An 18,408-nucleotide genomic window follows, 5' to 3' on the forward strand; every position below is an offset into this window, starting at 1 on the left:
CGACAGGACGTCAGTGGCACAGTTCGCGCTGATTCAACCAACTCACAAACGTTAGCTGACTAGCTAGAGCAACAGGGAACTATCACAGAGACGGAAACCGGCCAGGGGATAGTTGGATATGGCCGAACCTGAGCAACACGAAGGAGAGCAGGTATCGACAACGACCGTTAGCATTTAGTTAGTAATCTGTTGACACCACAGACGCGTATAACATTAACTAACTCTGTTTTGGCAGGACCTTGAGAAGAAAATTGAAGAGACAAGACAGAGATTCAAGAATGAGTTCCTCCAAGGTAACAGACATTATGAAGAAACTTTCTCCTTGACCAGTTACTTGCTTTTGAATTAATTCAGGAGTATGGTCCGCTTCATAATTCAAATATTGTATAGGTTAACTGTCCACAAGTTAACTATAATTATACCGTGGCATGTTAATAACAGCATGACCTCAATGCTCAGAGCCGATAAGCTCCAGCAGATAACGTTAACTAACTAACGTTAAGTTAACTGAGTTGGCTCTGTGTTGCAGCATGCAGCTAACTAGCGTTAGTGGTTGGGCTCAGACAGCACATGTGTATATCATGATGGTCTCCAGGTGAACTTTAACTGAGTTTTACAGCCCACCGTAGTCACTGTTGCTGAAAGTGAAACCGTGTACTTTACCTCTTTCTGTTTATAGCATCATGTGATTTAGCCTTTCTTATGTTTACAGATTCAACAGAAAAATATGACTCCAAAGATGTGGAAAGGCTTCAAACAGATGATGCTCTGGTGGAGGGCTACCTGCAATGGAGAATCTATGTGGTGGACGATGCCTTGAAAATGATTGACGAAAGTTTTCAGTGGAGAAAAGAATTTGGTGTGAATGGTGAGACGTGTTTCTGAATACAATAGCTTGTAATATGATATGTGCAATTTCAGCTAAAAGTGGGACTGGACTCTCTTTCCTTTTTTTTCTTCTTTTCTTAACAAAACCCTTTTTTTCGTTTAACAAAAGCAAATGTTAAAGGCTATCAAAACAGAGGCAGTTTTCTAAGAACTTTGCTAAATAAAAGAAGTAAGTCATTAAAAATATATAAAATTCTTCAGTCACTGTTTGACAGAGCACGGCGGGTCCCTATGAATCTGACCAGTCCTTTTATACTAGTTTATTTTTATTTTTTTATTGCTGTTGCCACAGGCACAATAGTTAGTGGCAAACAAGTATTGAAGTTCAATATCCAGGCCTGTCAAAAGGTGTGGGCATTTCCGTCTTTGAATGTTTACAAGCTGGTGACACAGATCAGTGGTCGTGTTTCTGTTGCTCGGGGATGAATCCAGACAGAGTGTCACTGTGTGTTCAACACCCATGTCACCATGCGGCTTCTCCTGAGAACAAGCCAACTCATTCTGTTTTCTGAGGAATTTCCCAGAGTTTTTGTTGTTTGTTGGTCTTTATTCCAACAAATTAAATTTGTCAAGCAGTTGTTTTTTGTAAATTTGATTTAGTCATTGGTTTCCAGGGGTGTCAGGGGCCATAGCAAAACAAGCAAAGTGTTGTTCGTTTGTTAATCAATCTTTTGGAAAGAACTAAGTGTAATACAGTCTGTTCTGTGAACTCAAGCAGTGTTAGATAATAGGAAGATAGGGATCCGCAACAGACGGGTTTGATAAAACTGAAATAATGGTAAGTGAGAGACTCCTGTTCAGTCCCGTTTGTCCTTCATGAAAGTTTCATACAGAGTTTTTAAGAGCATTCACGTTTTCATATGAAGTTGCTGTAAACCAATTTTAGTTACCTTTTGTGCTTGTGGTGACTAACTTTTGGGAATGGCTTTGCTCAATGTTTCCTGAACACCATGAAAGCATGTCTAATTGAAACATGTTGAGCCTTTTAAGTAGTTAACTTAAGGATTCAATTTGTCTGGAAAATTTGTAGAAACCTTATAAACAATCATAGTCCTTCGCTTACAATGCCTTGTTCTGTATAGCTAATATGTATATCATAAGAAACACCAGTGTAATGTGTGTCTGCCTGTGTCTTTCAGATCTCACTGAGAGCACCATTCCCAGATGGATGTTTGAAACTGGTGCTGTCTTCCTCCATGGCTATGACAAGGAGGGCAACAAGCTCTGTATGTACATGTTCTATTACAGACAGTAGACTGAATCTTATACACTTACATCTTAGCCTTTATTTAATTGTTAGACAAGATGTCCGTTCTTTTTTAAAGCATGTGCCCGTCACTGAATTTTCTACACAAAAATACAAAACTACTAAAACCATGATTAATACTTGTTTTGTTTTACTTTGTTCAGTCTGGTTCAAAGTAAAGCTACACGTCAAGGATGCAAAAACGATCGTGGATAAGAAGAAGTATGTTGCCTTCTGGCTAGAGCAGTATGCAAAGAAAGAACCTGGGATGCCACTCACTGTTGTGTTTGACATGACAGAGTCTGGCCTCAGTAATATAGTAAGTCCATGATGATGGTGTTTCAAACTTAAAGTTTGTTTTATTATGTCTGTAACTTTTTTTTTATTTTATTTGCCATGCTCTTCCATTTTTATTTTCTGTTAATAATATTCAGATCTCCAATACACAATTTATATTGCACCTTCCTTTGCTTTTTATTAGATTAGAATAGACGCTTTACTCTAATGTAAGAAAACATTTTCTGGGACTGTCATTGAAATGGTGTTGAGCATCCTTCATGCTGTTTGAGCTGTGGTCTTGCAGGGACTGATGCTCTTTAATGGTTTTACACTTCTGAGATTAAAGTAACCTTTAAATCCCGTTGGTCAATTCGAGTGGGCTGTCTAATCCGTAGACTCACTGTGTCCTCCTTAGTTAGCTCCTTGACAGAGCTCTCTGTCAGCTAGTGTGTTTCATTGGCTCGGCTTTCTGCTGGAGAGATGTCTCAATTAAGTACAAATAAATCTGCACAAGCACAGCAAAAATGATAAATGACTCTGCAACCCAAATAGGAAATGAGTAGATTGGAAGATCAGTTTGTAAAGCAAACTTGTTGAACCACAGTAAGTAGGAGCTAATGCAAGCATAGACAGGTTGATCTCGTTAAGGCTTGGAAGAAAGTCTCCTGCATAGCAATGAGGCTCCCAGCCAATTATTGAGCTTAGCAAGGGCACGGAGGCTGTATCTATTGACATATCGGCTGCTGTTCTTCTGATGATTAACATAAAATAGTAAGATGAACTTTGATCATATTCACCTATAAACTGGTTTATAGTGTCATGGATGTTTTTTTTATTTTTTAGATGAGATATTATAGTATGCGTTTAATTTGATTGCAATGATTAGGTATTCTTGCGCTATTTAAAGTGTAGAGAGGATTATTGGTTTGGATCAGAAGCCCCTTTTTTTTATTGAGAAAATGTATTTAAGTCTAAGCAGTTTACTGTAAACTCTTTTTTTTTTTTAAACTTGTTTTAAATAAGGTTGTCGCCTTGAAATTATAAAAGTTGTTAGCTCCAGATAATCCAATCAAATGGTGACAAAACAGCATATAACACTAAGTTATATACTTGTCTATTTTGCAAATGGTTCATATCTAAATATACGTGTAATATTGTTCAGAAACTGGAAGTAACCATGAAGTATTTTGGGGGAATTGAGCGGGTCATCAGAAGTTTGAGACTAACTTTCATTTTCGGTTAAATGTGTCACTTCATATCTAGAGGCAGTTAAGAATGAACAAACGTTCACCCTATTGAAAACTTAAAGTGTCCTTTTTTTTTTGAAGCCCTGTTTGTGGTTTTGCTTTTTACATCCTTGTTATTTTTTACTTTGTGTTTCAGGACATGGATCTTGTGAAGTACATCATTAATTGCTTTAAAATATATTATCCAAAGTTTTTATGTAAGTAACAAAAGTTGTTATAAAAGAACAACAAATTTATATTTCAGTATTCACATGTTACCTCTTTACTTATTTTATTTATTTTTTTACTATAATTTTTTTTAAGCATAATTCTAATGGAAAGGCTTTGACCTTTTCTATAATTTCAGCCAAAATGATCATCGTGGATATGCCTTGGATCATGAATGGTGAGATTGAGACTGCCTTCTATCAGCAGTCCCAACAAACTTTTATATCCATCACGATTTTTATGAATAATTGTAATCAGATTCTGACATCTTGAGCTTAATGTTTCTATTTCAGCTGCATGGAAGATTGTGAAGTCGTGGTTGGGTCCCGAGGCTATCAGCAAGCTGAAGTTTGCATCCAGATCTGAGATCCAGGGATACATCGGCCTTGAGTACCTACCACCTCACATGGGTGGAACGGTATGTATTATATCTTTTTGTATGTGTTATCTTCAAAAGGTCCAAAATAGCCTTACATTGTGCATGAATCAATGTCTATCAAACGGGTCTAAAAGATGCAGTCGTTACTATGGTGGTCTGAAGTATTTATTATCTTTTAGTGGAATCATGTTGTAATAATGGTGTGATTTACAAATGCTTGATTGAAATAATGCATATCTTTCTTGAGTAGGGTTTGTGCCACACTGAAATCTTAAATATTGTTTAATCAATAAAGTAAATTGTTATGTGTGTAGATGCTCTCCATACTAGAACTGTTCAACAGAATTTCTCTTTGCGATTTTATGTTGATTCATATGGAAATCATGGGACTTTCTGCATGACATTCAGTAAGACTACCTAAACTGAAAATGACAATGGACACGCTTTAAAAACTACACGTGTAATCATATAATTTATCTGGCTACATTCCAGGACCCTTTCAAGTACAGCTACCCACCTCTTCCCGATGACGACTTCCAAACACCCATTTGTGAAAACGGACCAATTGTTAGTGAGGACGAGACGGAGATCAAAGAGGGTGACATGGAGGGCAAAGATGCCCTTGAGTCCAGCTTCCACTCTGAGATTGTGGTTAAGCCCAAAAAGGTACATTTCTCTTATACGTTTATATCCGGTTTAATAGAATGTGTAAAGTTATAATGCAGGACTGTTCCGTGTGTTGCGTAAGTCTCCACTTTGGCAGGACATACTTAAGTCAGCGGGTATTTGATCTCACTGTCTATCAAAATGTGAATGCGTATGTTTGAATAAATTTGGAACATGAATGTGATAAGATTTCACTGGGGCTGAAACTAATATAGTTAACAGGACCTGTGTTGCTGTTATCGGTGAAGCCGCTCTCATGTTTGATTGAGCCACGATTAATTACGATTCTGGTGTTTCAGTCAGTGGTGCTCCTATAGATGCAACATTCTTGTACAAGTTATTAGATTCCCTACGGTCAGAGATTCATCCTGTTTCTTCTTTCACTCACTTTCTATACTAGTACAGCATGTAATTAGACTGCTCCATGGAGAAAACTGTGAATTAGGTGGCAAGTAATGCCCTGATTTGGAAGACGTTAAGCTCTTGCTCATTGTCTCTATGAAGGTGACTCTTAATGTCTCTGGCTGCAATTAAATCCTGCCAACAAAGCCCATGCATCACGGCCAGCGCTCTGCTTGTCTCATCCTCTCTGCTCCTCTCATCCTCTCTGCGCCTCATGTGGTCAAGTTGTCAAGTCAGCTACTTAAGGCTGTGTGTCCATATAGCTTTTTTCTTCTTTTCTGGCAGAAAATCACTGTCAGGGCGCTGGAGAGCGCTTCATCCACAGTGAAGTCACCAACACCTTTCTGAAAAGTTGAGATTTTAACGAGAAAAGCGCTCAGAGTGGCTGCACAAAAAAGTCGGGGAGCGCTCTGAAAAAAAGAAAGCTGGGTGCAGCGCTTTTTCTGTAGGCGGCAGCATACGCACTCTCCTCATTGGGAACAATTGAAAAAAGACACTGCCAATCAGAAAACAGCGCTTTGTGGACACTCAGCCTAAGCTCTTTCCTGCTCTAGCTAGATTTGTACTCTCGCCAAACAGCAGAACGCAACCTCAGTGTAGCACATTCACCGAGATGTCCCACAGGCCTTATCTTTAATGTATCACTGCAGCCACTGTCGACCTCCCTCTCACTCTGGTGTCACCAAACTTCACCCACTTTCAGTCAAGACTGCAGTGACTGCAAGTCACATATTTTGCTCAATCCCGACTGTACAATCCGTCCATCGCTTTATAATCTATTTAGCTTTTTTATGGGTAGCAGAATGCCAAGAAAGCTTGCATGGAAAAATAGATGGAGGGCATTAAGGGGGTCATCTCAGATTATGCTCGGCATCAGTAAAGGCCTGTTAAAGAAAGTTTTGCATTTCCATTATATTAGTGCATGTTGTTTTCAATCATGGTTAGATATAGTGTTTCTGTTATTTCGTGTTGAAGCTGTTATTTACGGATAGTTTGCTGTTTTATGTCACAGTCAGGGCGGCCAGATTTGGGGTTAACCTACATGTCATGTAGGACATGACTGTGCTGTAATTCATAGCAGTTGTTGAGGATTTTTGTAGCCTGCTGATCTGCCTATAGGACACAAACTGTATCTGTCAGAGAGGTGCTGCATCACCCAAAGCTACTCCCATGAGTCTCCTAAGCCCCAACAAACAAACAGTGCTCCCATTGTTAATAAACACCACATTGGTCATGCACAGCAGATTTAGAGTTACAGAAAACAGATATGCAAATCAGTCTATTGTTAGCCTCAAAAAGAATCTACAGGCACAAGTTTGTCAATACACACATGGAGTCACCTTACAGTCTGGCATGTTGTTGGTGCCAACATGCCCTGCATAATAACTCTGGAAAAGGGTTAATAACTCCCTTAAAGCATTATTGACATACATTTAATTTCCAGTCTGAGCTGTCTGACTAGACATCAAAACATTTGAGTCAGCTTTGTGGGAACTGGAACGATGTTTTTTCAGGTTATCCTGAAAACCTAGTTACACATGCACTCTGCACAGAGAGTGATTGTGTTCACTATGAGTAAGTGTTTGTATAAGGCTGACTGCAATAAGATGGTCTCAGGGGATGACTAGGGTGACAAGGAATATTCAGGGTGAGAAAATAGTAGTTCAACTGTTTTTCTTCCTAAACCGAATTGGATAGTGATTCAAATGTATGATAGCCTGTTAAGCCCTAGCGTTCCCCAATTGGGGGACCCTTTTATATCAGGAAAATCAAGAAAAAAATCATGGTATAAATCCCTCCCCCCCCCCAAAAAAAAACAGTTAGGTATCAAATTAAACATAAAAATCAGGGCTACAATAATATATAATCCCGATGTACAACCTCTAAACACAACTCAAACAATAAATAGGATTAGGGGTTAGGGTTAGGGCTAGGGTTTAAAGGGTTAATGGTTGTTCATGTGACTTCTAATACTGCCTCTTAGTGTTGGATAGTATAAAGGTATTGTGTTATTTAGTTTATAGGACCACATGCATCGTCACTTCCTTACAAACCCATAGTTTTGTATGGAAATCAGTATGCTGTAATAATCTCAAACAAACACAATATATGGACAAAGGCCAGATAAAGTACTTGATACAAGAGGAGAATGGAGACATTTGTAATTGTTAGAACTGGTTAATTAGCCGTGTCTACTATGTTTTAATATGTTTCCAAATCATCTTCTTGCACTGAGTGAAGTAGTTTCATCAGGCATTACAAATTTCACATTATGTCTGGTAGCGTGTGCTGTAACTAAACCCGTAGCATTGGGCTGATATACCAGCCTGACGACTCTTCAAGCCGTCTGAACGCATTCCGCACTGCTGCTTCTGATCCATCGTTTCTAAATCAACAAGAGACTCTCCCCCTCCGCTACCAGCACCCGTCCCGACCTGAGTTCCTGTGGGTTCCAGGCAGCCCTGTGCTGATAACGTGATGGCTTCAGGAAGCTCTAATTGCCTTTCTCTCTGTTTTCAAACAAGGGCTGGAGGTGGTAAGGCATTACCACTCAGAGTCCAGAAGATTTCTACTAGCTGGAAAGGCAGGTGTACTCACGTGACTGAATTTTTGTGAGTGCACCTCCTTCACAGTCGACTGATGTCATCTCAACCCCTTCACATTTGTATCACTTGACCTGTCCTGGCCCCCCTAAATAGTATTGCACTGTTGAAAAAGCACAACATTTCTGACTTTGTTATGAAGGATTGTAGGCTAGATGAAGGGTAGCCTATGTTTTGCACTATACAACGTAAACACTGAACCAAGCGATATACACTCATATTTCACTGTATAATTCACTTTTCCCATTCAATATACCATCCTCTGTATCCTTTAACCTCAGATGAAAAACTAAGCTACTTATTGCTGTATTACAGTAAACAAAGTGTTTAACACTCCAGTCCTAAATCTTTAACCATGCTTGCCTTTGAGGCATCGTTTTTAACAAAGGCCGTTTGTGCCTTGTCCTCTAACCTCCTTTACCGGTCTTTGTCTCCGGAGAGTGCTAATCATGTAGACGATTGTGTTTTGATCTGTACTGTATAACCAATAGAGACTCCTCATTATGCGCATTTCACTATTATTTCAGTTAAGGATAATGTATCATCATCAATGATTGTTTTTCCATGACGTTCCTAAATTGTATTATGCTAAATTGTATTTGTTTGTGATAATTATAGTGTGTTTTTTTTTTTATAAAAGAATTGCCTTTTCTTAATCCATAATGGAATTTAGTTTCCATGAGCCTTAAAAATATGATCAAAGCTGTGCAAAAACACTGTTTTAGTTATAAATATCTGTATTACAGCCTACTATTTCAATGTTTTAGAAAATTGGAGCATGTTTTTACTTATTTCTACTCACATTACAACCCAATTGTGTTAAACTTGCTCTTTTTAAAATGACAAATAAATAGACATTTCATCAGCAGCTGATTATCTCTTGATTCATTGTGGCAGTTGCATGACTGTCGACCATTAAACTAAGATGACATGTTGTGTTGCTTATCACAGCAAATTACACACTTCCCCTCTGAGTCACAAATGTTCACATCACATGCAGAATCCGCTCACCTTTGCCCCTCTCCTTCCACGATGCACTCAATCAACATCTCTTTTTCACAATGTGTAGCGCCAGCAACATGAGAGCAACCATTTCCCAACTCAATTTAGCCATAGTGCTTGTGCAAACATTTCACAATTTCTATCGTGTCAGCTTTTTTTTTTTTTTTTTAAATCTTGTGATCCATCTGTGGATGATTTGGATCAAAGTGATTGGATGTTTTGCTTAAGTGAAGTGTCCTGTGTCTGAGCGATATCATCGGGTCCGATTGAACTATTTTTGGTCGAGGTTATTTGTTTTGTCAAATCACGAGTTTGTGAGACTCTCAGGAACGGAGCTCAGGAGTCATCATGGGGTTTTTTTCACAGTAAAAGAACATGTATTTCAAGAACGTAACGCTTCACCATTAATTCGCAAGAACCTTTTATAAATCATTACAAATGACTTTCAAGCGCTTCATTAACTGATAGCTTTCTCCGCTTACAGGGCAAGGGTCAAACATTTTATTTTCAGGGAAGGATACAGATAAGGGTCGCACGATACCATTATCAGTATTCTGAGTCTCTTTTCTAATTAAGTACTCTTTGTTGTTTCAGGTGAATTTCTTGGAAGACAGCATGAGGTCAGAAGACAACGATAAAGGAGACACAAGTGCCAAGACCAAAAGGGCCAGGAAGCCACTTACTACCTTCAAAGGCCCTCTGCTAGATGTTAGGTAGGCTGTCCTGCTCACGCCTTCCCCTTCTTGTCATTATTCTGCACATCACTTTGGGCTGCGTGGGCAATTTGCATAGGGTTGTGTGGGTGTGTTGTCATTAAATCGACCATTTAATGACAGGCGACTGCACGACTATTAAGGTTTATACTCCCTCGTGGCAAGTTGTACAGTTCGTGACGCTGGGATGCGTTTCTCAAAGAGTTTATTCATTCCATTTCAACTTTTCACCACCGGCACATTGCAGTTGGTAAGGGCAAGAAGTACAGAAGCGCATTGCATTCACTGGATAAAAAAAAAAATAGACCCCTTTTCTCGTAATTACGACTTCCTGATCTCGTAATTACGACTTCCTGATCTCATAATTACGACATCCTGACCTGATTACGAAAGGTGCCATACTGGCCACTGTATGGCATGTATGTGTACAGGCGTCTGTATGGCATGTATGTGTACAGGCGTCTGTATGGCATGTATGTGTACAGGCGTCTGTATGGCATGTATGTGTACAGGCGTCTGTATGCATGTATGTGTACAGGCGTCTGTATGCATGTATGTGTACAGGCGTCTGTATGCATGTATGTGTACAGGCGTCTGTATGTGTACAGGCGTCTGTATGTGTACAGGCGTCTGTATGCATGTATGTGTACAGGCGTCTATATGCATGTATGTGTACAGGCGTCTGTATGCATGTATGTGTACAGGCGTCTTCTTAGACGGTTCCGTTGCCTCAGCTACTCCTTGGGGATCTAGGATTTTTAACAGGTTTAACAGTTCTTTGAGTCACTGTAGCATCCCCGGCAGAATTATTGTCTGGAGTCTTTAAGTGATGGCTGTAAAGGTTTATTGAAGTCACCGTAAGAACTATGAAGAAAAACGGAAATAGCAGTTGGTTAGCTTAAGCTCTGACACAGACCAAAAACGTAACAATCTAAAACAAAATTTTCTCAAAAAATGAACTTGAACAGGTGCAAACCTTGTGCCCATATCAGCCAGGTGCTAAACTAATACATCCGTAACCTTTTTATCACTGTTTTCCGTTGTTATGGCAACTTTTCCTTTCAGCCCGTTTCTTACTAACAACTTCCGTTTTTTGTACCTTCAAAATAAGAGCGCAACCGGAAATGCACCGACTGCAGTAACAAAACAAACTAAAATAAAGGACAAAAAAAAGGAACAAGCTATTACAATACTTTAAACTCTCAGAGGTCCGTTACAGTCACTACCAAACCAGATTGGATGTATTTCAAATGCATGAATTTGTATCCATGAAGCATCCCGTGTTGGTTCAACTGCTCCTGCAGAAACAGAGCGACATCCAGCACGTCAGACTGGGCTTTCCGCCTAAACAACCCTAACGTCTTGAGATGCCTGCGCAGTGTTGACATACTCAATTTAATACCATCCTCATTTTTTACAAACATCAGTATTTCCCAGTGTCTCAAACCGAGAAGGTAATAATAGCAGATTAACTGCGATAGCGCCATAATTGCCACTGAGAGAGGATTTAAAGACGTTTCCTTTTTCTTTATCTTTTCTCGTAATTACGAGATCAGGATGTCGTAATTACGAGAAAAGGGGTCTATTTTTTTTTTTTTTTTTTTTTTATCCAGTGAATGCAATGCACTTCCATAAAGAAGAGGTTGTCTACACGCTTCACTTAGCAAGCTCTCAAAAACAACATTGGGGACTTTTCCCTTTATTGCCTCAATCAGCAGATGGATTTCATAGTGGTTTAGCTTTGGAAACCATGCTAAAATCTCTTCACTTGGAAGTTGGCCGCTACCCTCCTTTTTCAAGCATCGGTGGTCAAGTGGTTGAGTTCGCAACAGAGTTTGATTGACAGCTTTCACAGAAGCCTACATAAACCGGGCAAATGCAATAGACTTAGTTTGAACTAAAATAAACAGATTATCTGTGAAGGCTTCAATCCAGCTTCTCTGCACTGCAATTAGAGAGAAGACACGAGGGCCAGAAGCCAAAGAGGTTGACCCGTCATTGTTAGTTTGATGGCGAGGGCGGATAGTAGATTTGTCTACTAGACTTGTCTTATGTTCTCTAGATTTCTGCCATCTCCACCCCAAAACTTGTTCAGGGGTTGCCCCGTGGCTGACTGTACACTCTGTACACCAAAAATAGCTAGAACAAAAACCTGAGCACGATAACTTTGTGAAGGTAAGATTTGTTGTATTATACTATATTCGGTTTAGCAAGGCACACCTTTATGAACTGCCAACTGAGCATACGTATTAAGAATCCATATGCAAAAAGACAATTTTGTACAAATGGAACAACCATGTTCTCTTCACATATTGGTTCAAAGTGTAAAGTTATTATTGATGTGTTGTAGCCCAATTGATTTGGTCACGTGGGCAGGAATTATGAGATGCTACCAACCAATAGTTCAGACACCAGCCAATAATCAATCAACCTTTGAGAGCGGAGCATTTGTCCCCTCTTGCACATGTCGTCTAACGCATCATATATTTGAGTTGAGCGTTCGTTGAATTGCAAAGTGGGTGTCCGTTTCAAGAGGATATGTTACAAAGGAGTAACGCAACATGATGTGGTTGATTCTTGGGTAAATACTTGGCTGTGAATTCTCACACACACACACACACACTATGATATTACTCCCCATTTTCATGAATTAAATCCGTTGAGTTCTGTTTTGAGTTTTTAGAGTAATTGCTTTGATGTGAGAATTCTGACAGCTCTGGGCTGTGAATTATAGTGATAAACAGATTTTAAATGAGCCTTAAATGCAATTATGTTTCTGAGCTGTGTTTCGAGGCTGGGGGCTTTAGAGGGGAGTAGGGGGCTTTGATCTTGTGTTTGCCAAAGGTTTCCAGAGCCCGCAGACTCACTCTGAGCACAAGTAAGCGTCAGACTCTACAGCGATTTGACTGGGGAAAGAACCCACGAATACTTGAAAAGGAAAAATATACCTTTGTTCTTAGCCGTTTTAGTCCATGAACCGTAGCCGAGCTGCATCAATGAGAAGCTTTATACTTATGAGGCAGATATGATAATCCATTTGCTACCTTCATCTTTGCAAAGTTAAAGTCCCAAATGCAAAAAGTATTCACTGAGGCTGGATAAGCACATACTATTTATCGCCAAGTTAGACTGTTGCAAACTTCGCTTAGAGAAGCAAGTTTGCCAACAACCAAAAGTCAGAGAGCGAGACAAAGGGCCTCATCCCCAGATTTTGGGCCACAGATTTGCTTTTGGCTATGCATTTTACAGCATTGATGCATGATCAGAGTTCTGTCCTGCTTAGTCAAAGTACAACTGAAATTTAATTGCTTTTTTTTTTTTTTTTTTTTTTTTTTTTTTTTTTTTTTTGCAACAATATACATCTGCTCTAGAAATCACACTTTTGACACAAGATTAAAAACCACATTAATCAAGATGAACAACTTGTTTCCGTGCAGTTTGTTGAATGATCCACCAAACCAAGATTCACCTGGTGGAAGAGCGCTGCTCACGCAGATTTGCACTTTGGCCCAGAGAGATTCTCGCCTGATATCAGACAGAATTGCAACTCGTTACACTTGGATTCAAAAGTCTGGATCCACACATATATAGATGTTGGTGTGGCCCTTCATCTTAAGTGACACTTCCAAGTGTTTGCCTAGTTTGTTTACGTTGTCTTTGTCCCCCCCTTAGGGCTCAGCCTGCCGGCTGCTGTCAATCGAACAGTAACATGCCACTGAGACAGAAAAGGAGTATTTCTGATATTTCCCCAAATAACTCAGTTTTCTTCTCTTTTTTTAATACAGTAATAACAATATAAAAGCAATGTAAAGACACATCCTCTATTACTCCAAAAGGATGACTAAATGTGATTGTAGGTGGACTTTAAACCTAATAATGATTACCTATTACCTGTTAGAGCAGTGTTTTTCAACCTTTTTTGAGCCGCGGCACATTTTCTACAATAAAAAAAATCCCGCGGCACACCAACAACCCAAAAAGTTACAGAATGTCACAGTATTCAGTGTTTCCCCTAAGTTTACAGCTTTAGGGGGGGGAGCGACTGACGGACATACTACATCGTGGCACCTCACAGTACTACAAAGTAATACTTCACAGTACTAGTGACTCCATCTGTGCTTTTATAAATAATAGAACATTGAAATCACTTTCAATTCAACCAGATTGCTCCATCAGACAAAAACAAATGTGTTATCACTTTGTTAGAAAAATGAAAATAAAGTTATATCCGTGCAAAAAATAACTAATGTTTAGTTACAACTAAATAGCTTATTGTGGAAAACAACAAGCTATTTTTTTGCAAAACAGAATGAGTGCAGATGTGTGAGCATAACGTTGTATCATTAATAGTGGCTGCAGTGAGCTGCTTTCCTCTACTACTCTTTTTAAAACAAGGTAGATTTGATACAGCCGTTCTCAATTCATGCTCCATGTTGAGCGACGCAACAGCAGAAAAGACAACCTCACGGAGATCTCATAAAGATCGGCTTTTGGCGAAATGACAAGAATTGGCGAGTCGTGCATGTGACCTATTAACAGCGTACGGTAAAATCAGCATTTCCTCTTGCGCCCCACCTGTAATACGCCCCAGTTTGATAAATACTGACTTAAAGGAAACATAGTGTTCATTTATTTTAATGATGACCACAAAGTGAGCAGGCGTTGTCACTTGAGTGTGTTTTTCGGGCTTTTGGAAGAATATTTCCAGAGCCTCAGAAACGTCATTGATGGAGCGCCAGGCTGCAGCCTGTTGGATGTTTGTCTTGACCTACAAATACCTTAACTGTTGGGCTTTAAACATGAGAGCTCATAGCTTAAAATAGTGATAGCTTAAAGCAGCAAATCCCATTGTGAAAAGCACGTGACATATTTTTCGCCGCTCTCTCTGTCCACTGTGTGCTCTCCTGTGTGCATCGCATCGGGGCGGAAAGAGTTGTAGACGCGACCCAGAAATTACAAGCTGTCGTGTACGATCAATAACATACGGCCGTTTAGTTTGTTTAATAGCAGAACAAGGTGCAGACCTGTTCTATAGGAAACTACTAGGCCAGCCACAAAATTGCAGGCTCAGACGCTCAACAATGGAAAATTATTTGCGGCAGCTAAATAATATTTTTTTGGACCAATTAAGTGAAATTGGAAATGTTCTCACGACACACCTGACGATCTGTCACGGCAAACTGGTGGGCCGCGGCCTAGTGGTTGACAATCACTGTGTTAGAGCACCCAGATGTGACTTTTCCACTGAAAGCTGTCAGATCCATATGGGTTAAGAATAAGCAGCATGCCAGAGGCTTTGAGAAACGTTGAGAGAAATGTAGTCAGGTGATGTGCAAGAATCTTGAAATCTGCATGTTATCTCTGCTGAGGCCTCGGCTGGATCATTAACCCGGACAACCGGTTGATCATCTACTCATAATAACTGTGCGTCAGTTGGTTTGTTGTAATATGATTTATATCTGTGGAAATATGGAACATAAAAGCACATTTTATCTGAAATGATAAGGCTTGCATGGAGGATCCTGCATTATTACCCATCTCGTCTGCCTGTCTTGTAGAGGGGTCTTTTATCCAAAACATTGAAACTGACAACATAAACTGTTATTCCCTCGGGTAAACCCCTTTGTTGGGTGATTCAACCTTGGAAGGTGTTTTATTCAGTTTAGTAATGAAATACCGGTAATGAAAACCGGCTTGACAGAAATCCTGTATTTCAGCATGTTTAATTTTTTTTGCTGCAATATATTGTCCCCAGGTCCAGGATATTGTAGCTGCCCAATCTGTATTAATAAAATACCCAAGAAAGAAACGACAAAGCGTTCTGTGAATTAAATGGAAACACTTGTCCGCATCCATGCATTGGTTGTATCTGCACTGAAGTGCACAAATAAACACTTTATTGCTCAAAATGTAGATATATATTCTTTAAGACCGAGTCTCTGCTTTTCACCATAATGTGACTTATTGATTTTCTACTCTCCCTCCAGCCCCGCAGAGGAGCTCAGCTTTGGTTCTACGGAGACGGAGAAAAAAAGCCTTATTATTCTGAGCAATGTAACCAAAAACCAGGTGGCTTTCAAGGTGAGAGTGGAAGTGCTGACTTGCACGTGTGTACTAATTTGTTATTATTAACAAGTTTGATGATTGCTAATTGTATTACATTGCTAAATCTGTTAGTTGATCAACAGAAAATGTACATTTTGATAAGTGATTATTAGTTTAGCTGGTTAGATCATTTGTGAAGGAAAATGCCAATCCCCCATTTCCAGCTATAATGAAGATTTGCTGCTTTTTTTGCTATTATATTTTTTTTATATTTTTATTTATTTTAGTTTTAGAGTGTTGAATAAAACAAACATTTTGAAGATGTCAAATTGAGCTGTGGAGAATTAGGAAGGCCATTTTCCCTATACAAATACATGCAATGGTGTCTCCACAGGTACGTACCACGGCACCCGAGAAGTACAGAGTGAAGCCCAGCAGCAGCTGCTGTGAACCTGGAGCCTCAGTAGATATAGTGGTGTCCATACATGGAGGTACGGCACTTTGGCTCTGCACTCTTTCTGACTGTTGAACCTCAGAATAATCGAATGGTGCCGCCTTTTACCTTCCTAAAGTGCTGGCAGCCGCTTTTCTTTGCCTGACATACATATTTCAAAAGTGATAAAAGAATCATCTCCCCAAAACAAACCATCAGACAACTCGCAATGCTGTGCGAGTTGAAACATTGTACGGCCTTTAAGCGCTGACATGTCAGCTGTAGGTTCTGAAGTGCTGCAAATAACTCTGAAGAATCAGCGCTGCCTATTTCAGGGTTGCTTTTTTATTTATTTTTTCAAGCTTTTATGCCGTGGCGGTTGCTTTTCTCTCACTACTGACATGTCAAGCACATTTAGTTTTTTAAATATAGCTCATCCACTTCTGTTTGAGGGGCTATGTGGTTTTATTATTTATTTTAAGCAATAATGTATTTCACATTTGCTGAAACAATTTAACCTTTCCCCTTTGTTGTATTGTCATGAATTGGTTTAATGTGGCCCTGAATGTTTCTGTGCAGGTTCTCAAGCTTCGCCACAGGACAGGTTTTTGGTCATGGCTGCCGAGATGGAAAATGCTGGATCACAAGAACTCGCACAGTTCTGGAAAGAAGTACCAAAAACTAAGATCATGGAGCACAGGTACGCATCTGTGCTCCTTATCGAGCCACGTCGGCAAATGTGTGGAATAGTTTGTCCACTGCTCTGTGGACGTGCAGGCTGCATATCACCCTGTTGGCCTCCGCTCATTAGATTGTGACTTTCCCACAGATTGCGCTGTCATGTCCTGGAGAGCGTTAAACCAACAGGTAATCCTCTCGGAGACGGCCCCGTGGAGACGGGGACCAACAGGGAGCAGGAATTTAACACAGCGGTGAGTTCTGGTCGAAGAGTTCCTATCTTCATTATCTATATTACCACCGTTATAGATGTTGTACACTACCATCACTGTTTCATTAGAGGTCAAGGACTCTATAGATGTAATTAACTTTTTTTGTATTTGTATTGCATACTCCAGGCACTGGATAATAACTTTAATTTCACATCAGTAAGTATAACATGTAGGTTTAGTAGGTTGTATGTCTATGTCTAGTAAAACGCTAGTTACCTGGGTTTACATTCCTAAAGGTAAAGTTCAACATTTTGATGAATATGCATCTCAAGCATACATTTAGAAATAATGCAAACCTGCTGCTGCAAAGACAAGCACTTTCTTGCAGTGAGTTAAATGAGAAAATGGATGTCACTCTTGTGTCTGTGTGTTAACTTTTAAACTGTAACAGAGAAGAAGTTAGCCTAGCTTGGAAGATAAGGCGAAACCTGCTTTCCAGCCCCTCTAAATTAACTTGTCTCATGTGTTTAATCCATACACAAAAGGAATGATGCTGGCCAAATACAACATGTTAACACATCTTTTTAGAGGTGCTGGTATGTGTATTGTTTAGGTCTGTAGAAAGGCTAGTTGTTTCCCCTGCTCACAGTCTTACAGTTAAGCTAAACAAACTGCTTCTCTGCTCCAGAGCCATACTTATAGTATCACACAGACATGAGAATGGTATCAACCTTCTCATCTCACTCTTAGTAAGAAGTCAAAGATGCGTATTTCACTATTTCTTTAATTTACTGTACCTGTAGCCTGATTTGTTTCTATGACTTTCATAACACAGGTGCTAGACTGTTAAACCCGGTCAGTGAACCAGTTTCTATCTCCCCAGCTCATGCGAGTGATGACCTGCAACGCACGGATGGAGCAGAAGCTGAATACCTGCCTGTGGGTGCAGAAGGTTCTCATCGGGTTGGTGCTGGTCCTCGTGGTGCTGAACCTCCTGTGTCTCCGCCTGCTGAGTGCTTCCCAGCAGCCCTCCTGACCTGCCGCGTCTGCCTCCCCGTCTGTCGACCACAGTCACACGGACAGTTCCAGCTGGTCCACAGTTGACGACCTGAGGGACTCATCCTGAGCGCTCCCTCCCCACGTCTGCTGTGACGGAGAAGAAGGCTGACTTTAGGGACATGTGAGTCGTTGTGGAGCTACTATATGAAGAGATTGTACTCAATTCAGGCACTTGAGATAATGCAACAGAAACCCTTTTAACAATGTGACATCAAACCATTAATGCATTTTTTTTTTGCTTTGTTTAAACCAATCATGGTTACATGAATGTGTATTTATTACAAAAGACACAATATGTAGGAAGAATTAGTTATTTTTGTCATCATAATGTACATTTTTTTTATAATAT

The 18,408-nt window shown here is 39.8% G+C and overlaps 1 protein-coding gene across 1 annotated transcript; it reads left to right on the plus strand.

Moving 5' to 3' along the window:
• Positions 1-105: 105 nt before the first annotated feature.
• mospd2 (motile sperm domain containing 2) lies at positions 106-18,408 on the plus strand. Its single transcript, XM_079231471.1, has 15 exons — positions 106-151; positions 236-293; positions 713-868; positions 2,028-2,114; positions 2,299-2,453; positions 3,797-3,857; positions 4,007-4,045; positions 4,161-4,285; positions 4,739-4,912; positions 9,514-9,632; positions 15,620-15,713; positions 16,072-16,168; positions 16,690-16,810; positions 16,940-17,042; positions 17,884-18,408. Exons 1-15 carry the CDS (start codon positions 119-121, stop codon positions 18,034-18,036), a joined length of 1,575 nt encoding a protein of 524 aa, XP_079087597.1. The 5' UTR covers positions 106-118; the 3' UTR covers positions 18,037-18,408.

Source organism: Taurulus bubalis, assembly GCF_910589615.1.
Source record: "Taurulus bubalis genome assembly, chromosome: 15".
NCBI classification, from domain to species: domain Eukaryota; kingdom Metazoa; phylum Chordata; class Actinopteri; order Perciformes; family Cottidae; genus Taurulus; species Taurulus bubalis.

Excerpts from the sequence above, each read along its gene's own strand:
- mospd2 (XM_079231471.1), top strand. The coding sequence starts at position 119 with ATGGCCGAACCTGAGCAACACGAAGGAGAGCAG. Across the intron at positions 4,913-9,513 it reads TTGTGGTTAAGCCCAAAAAG|GTGAATTTCTTGGAAGACAG; the intron begins GTACATTTCTCT and ends TTGTTGTTTCAG. Across the intron at positions 16,169-16,689 it reads AGTGGTGTCCATACATGGAG|GTTCTCAAGCTTCGCCACAG; the intron begins GTACGGCACTTT and ends GTTTCTGTGCAG.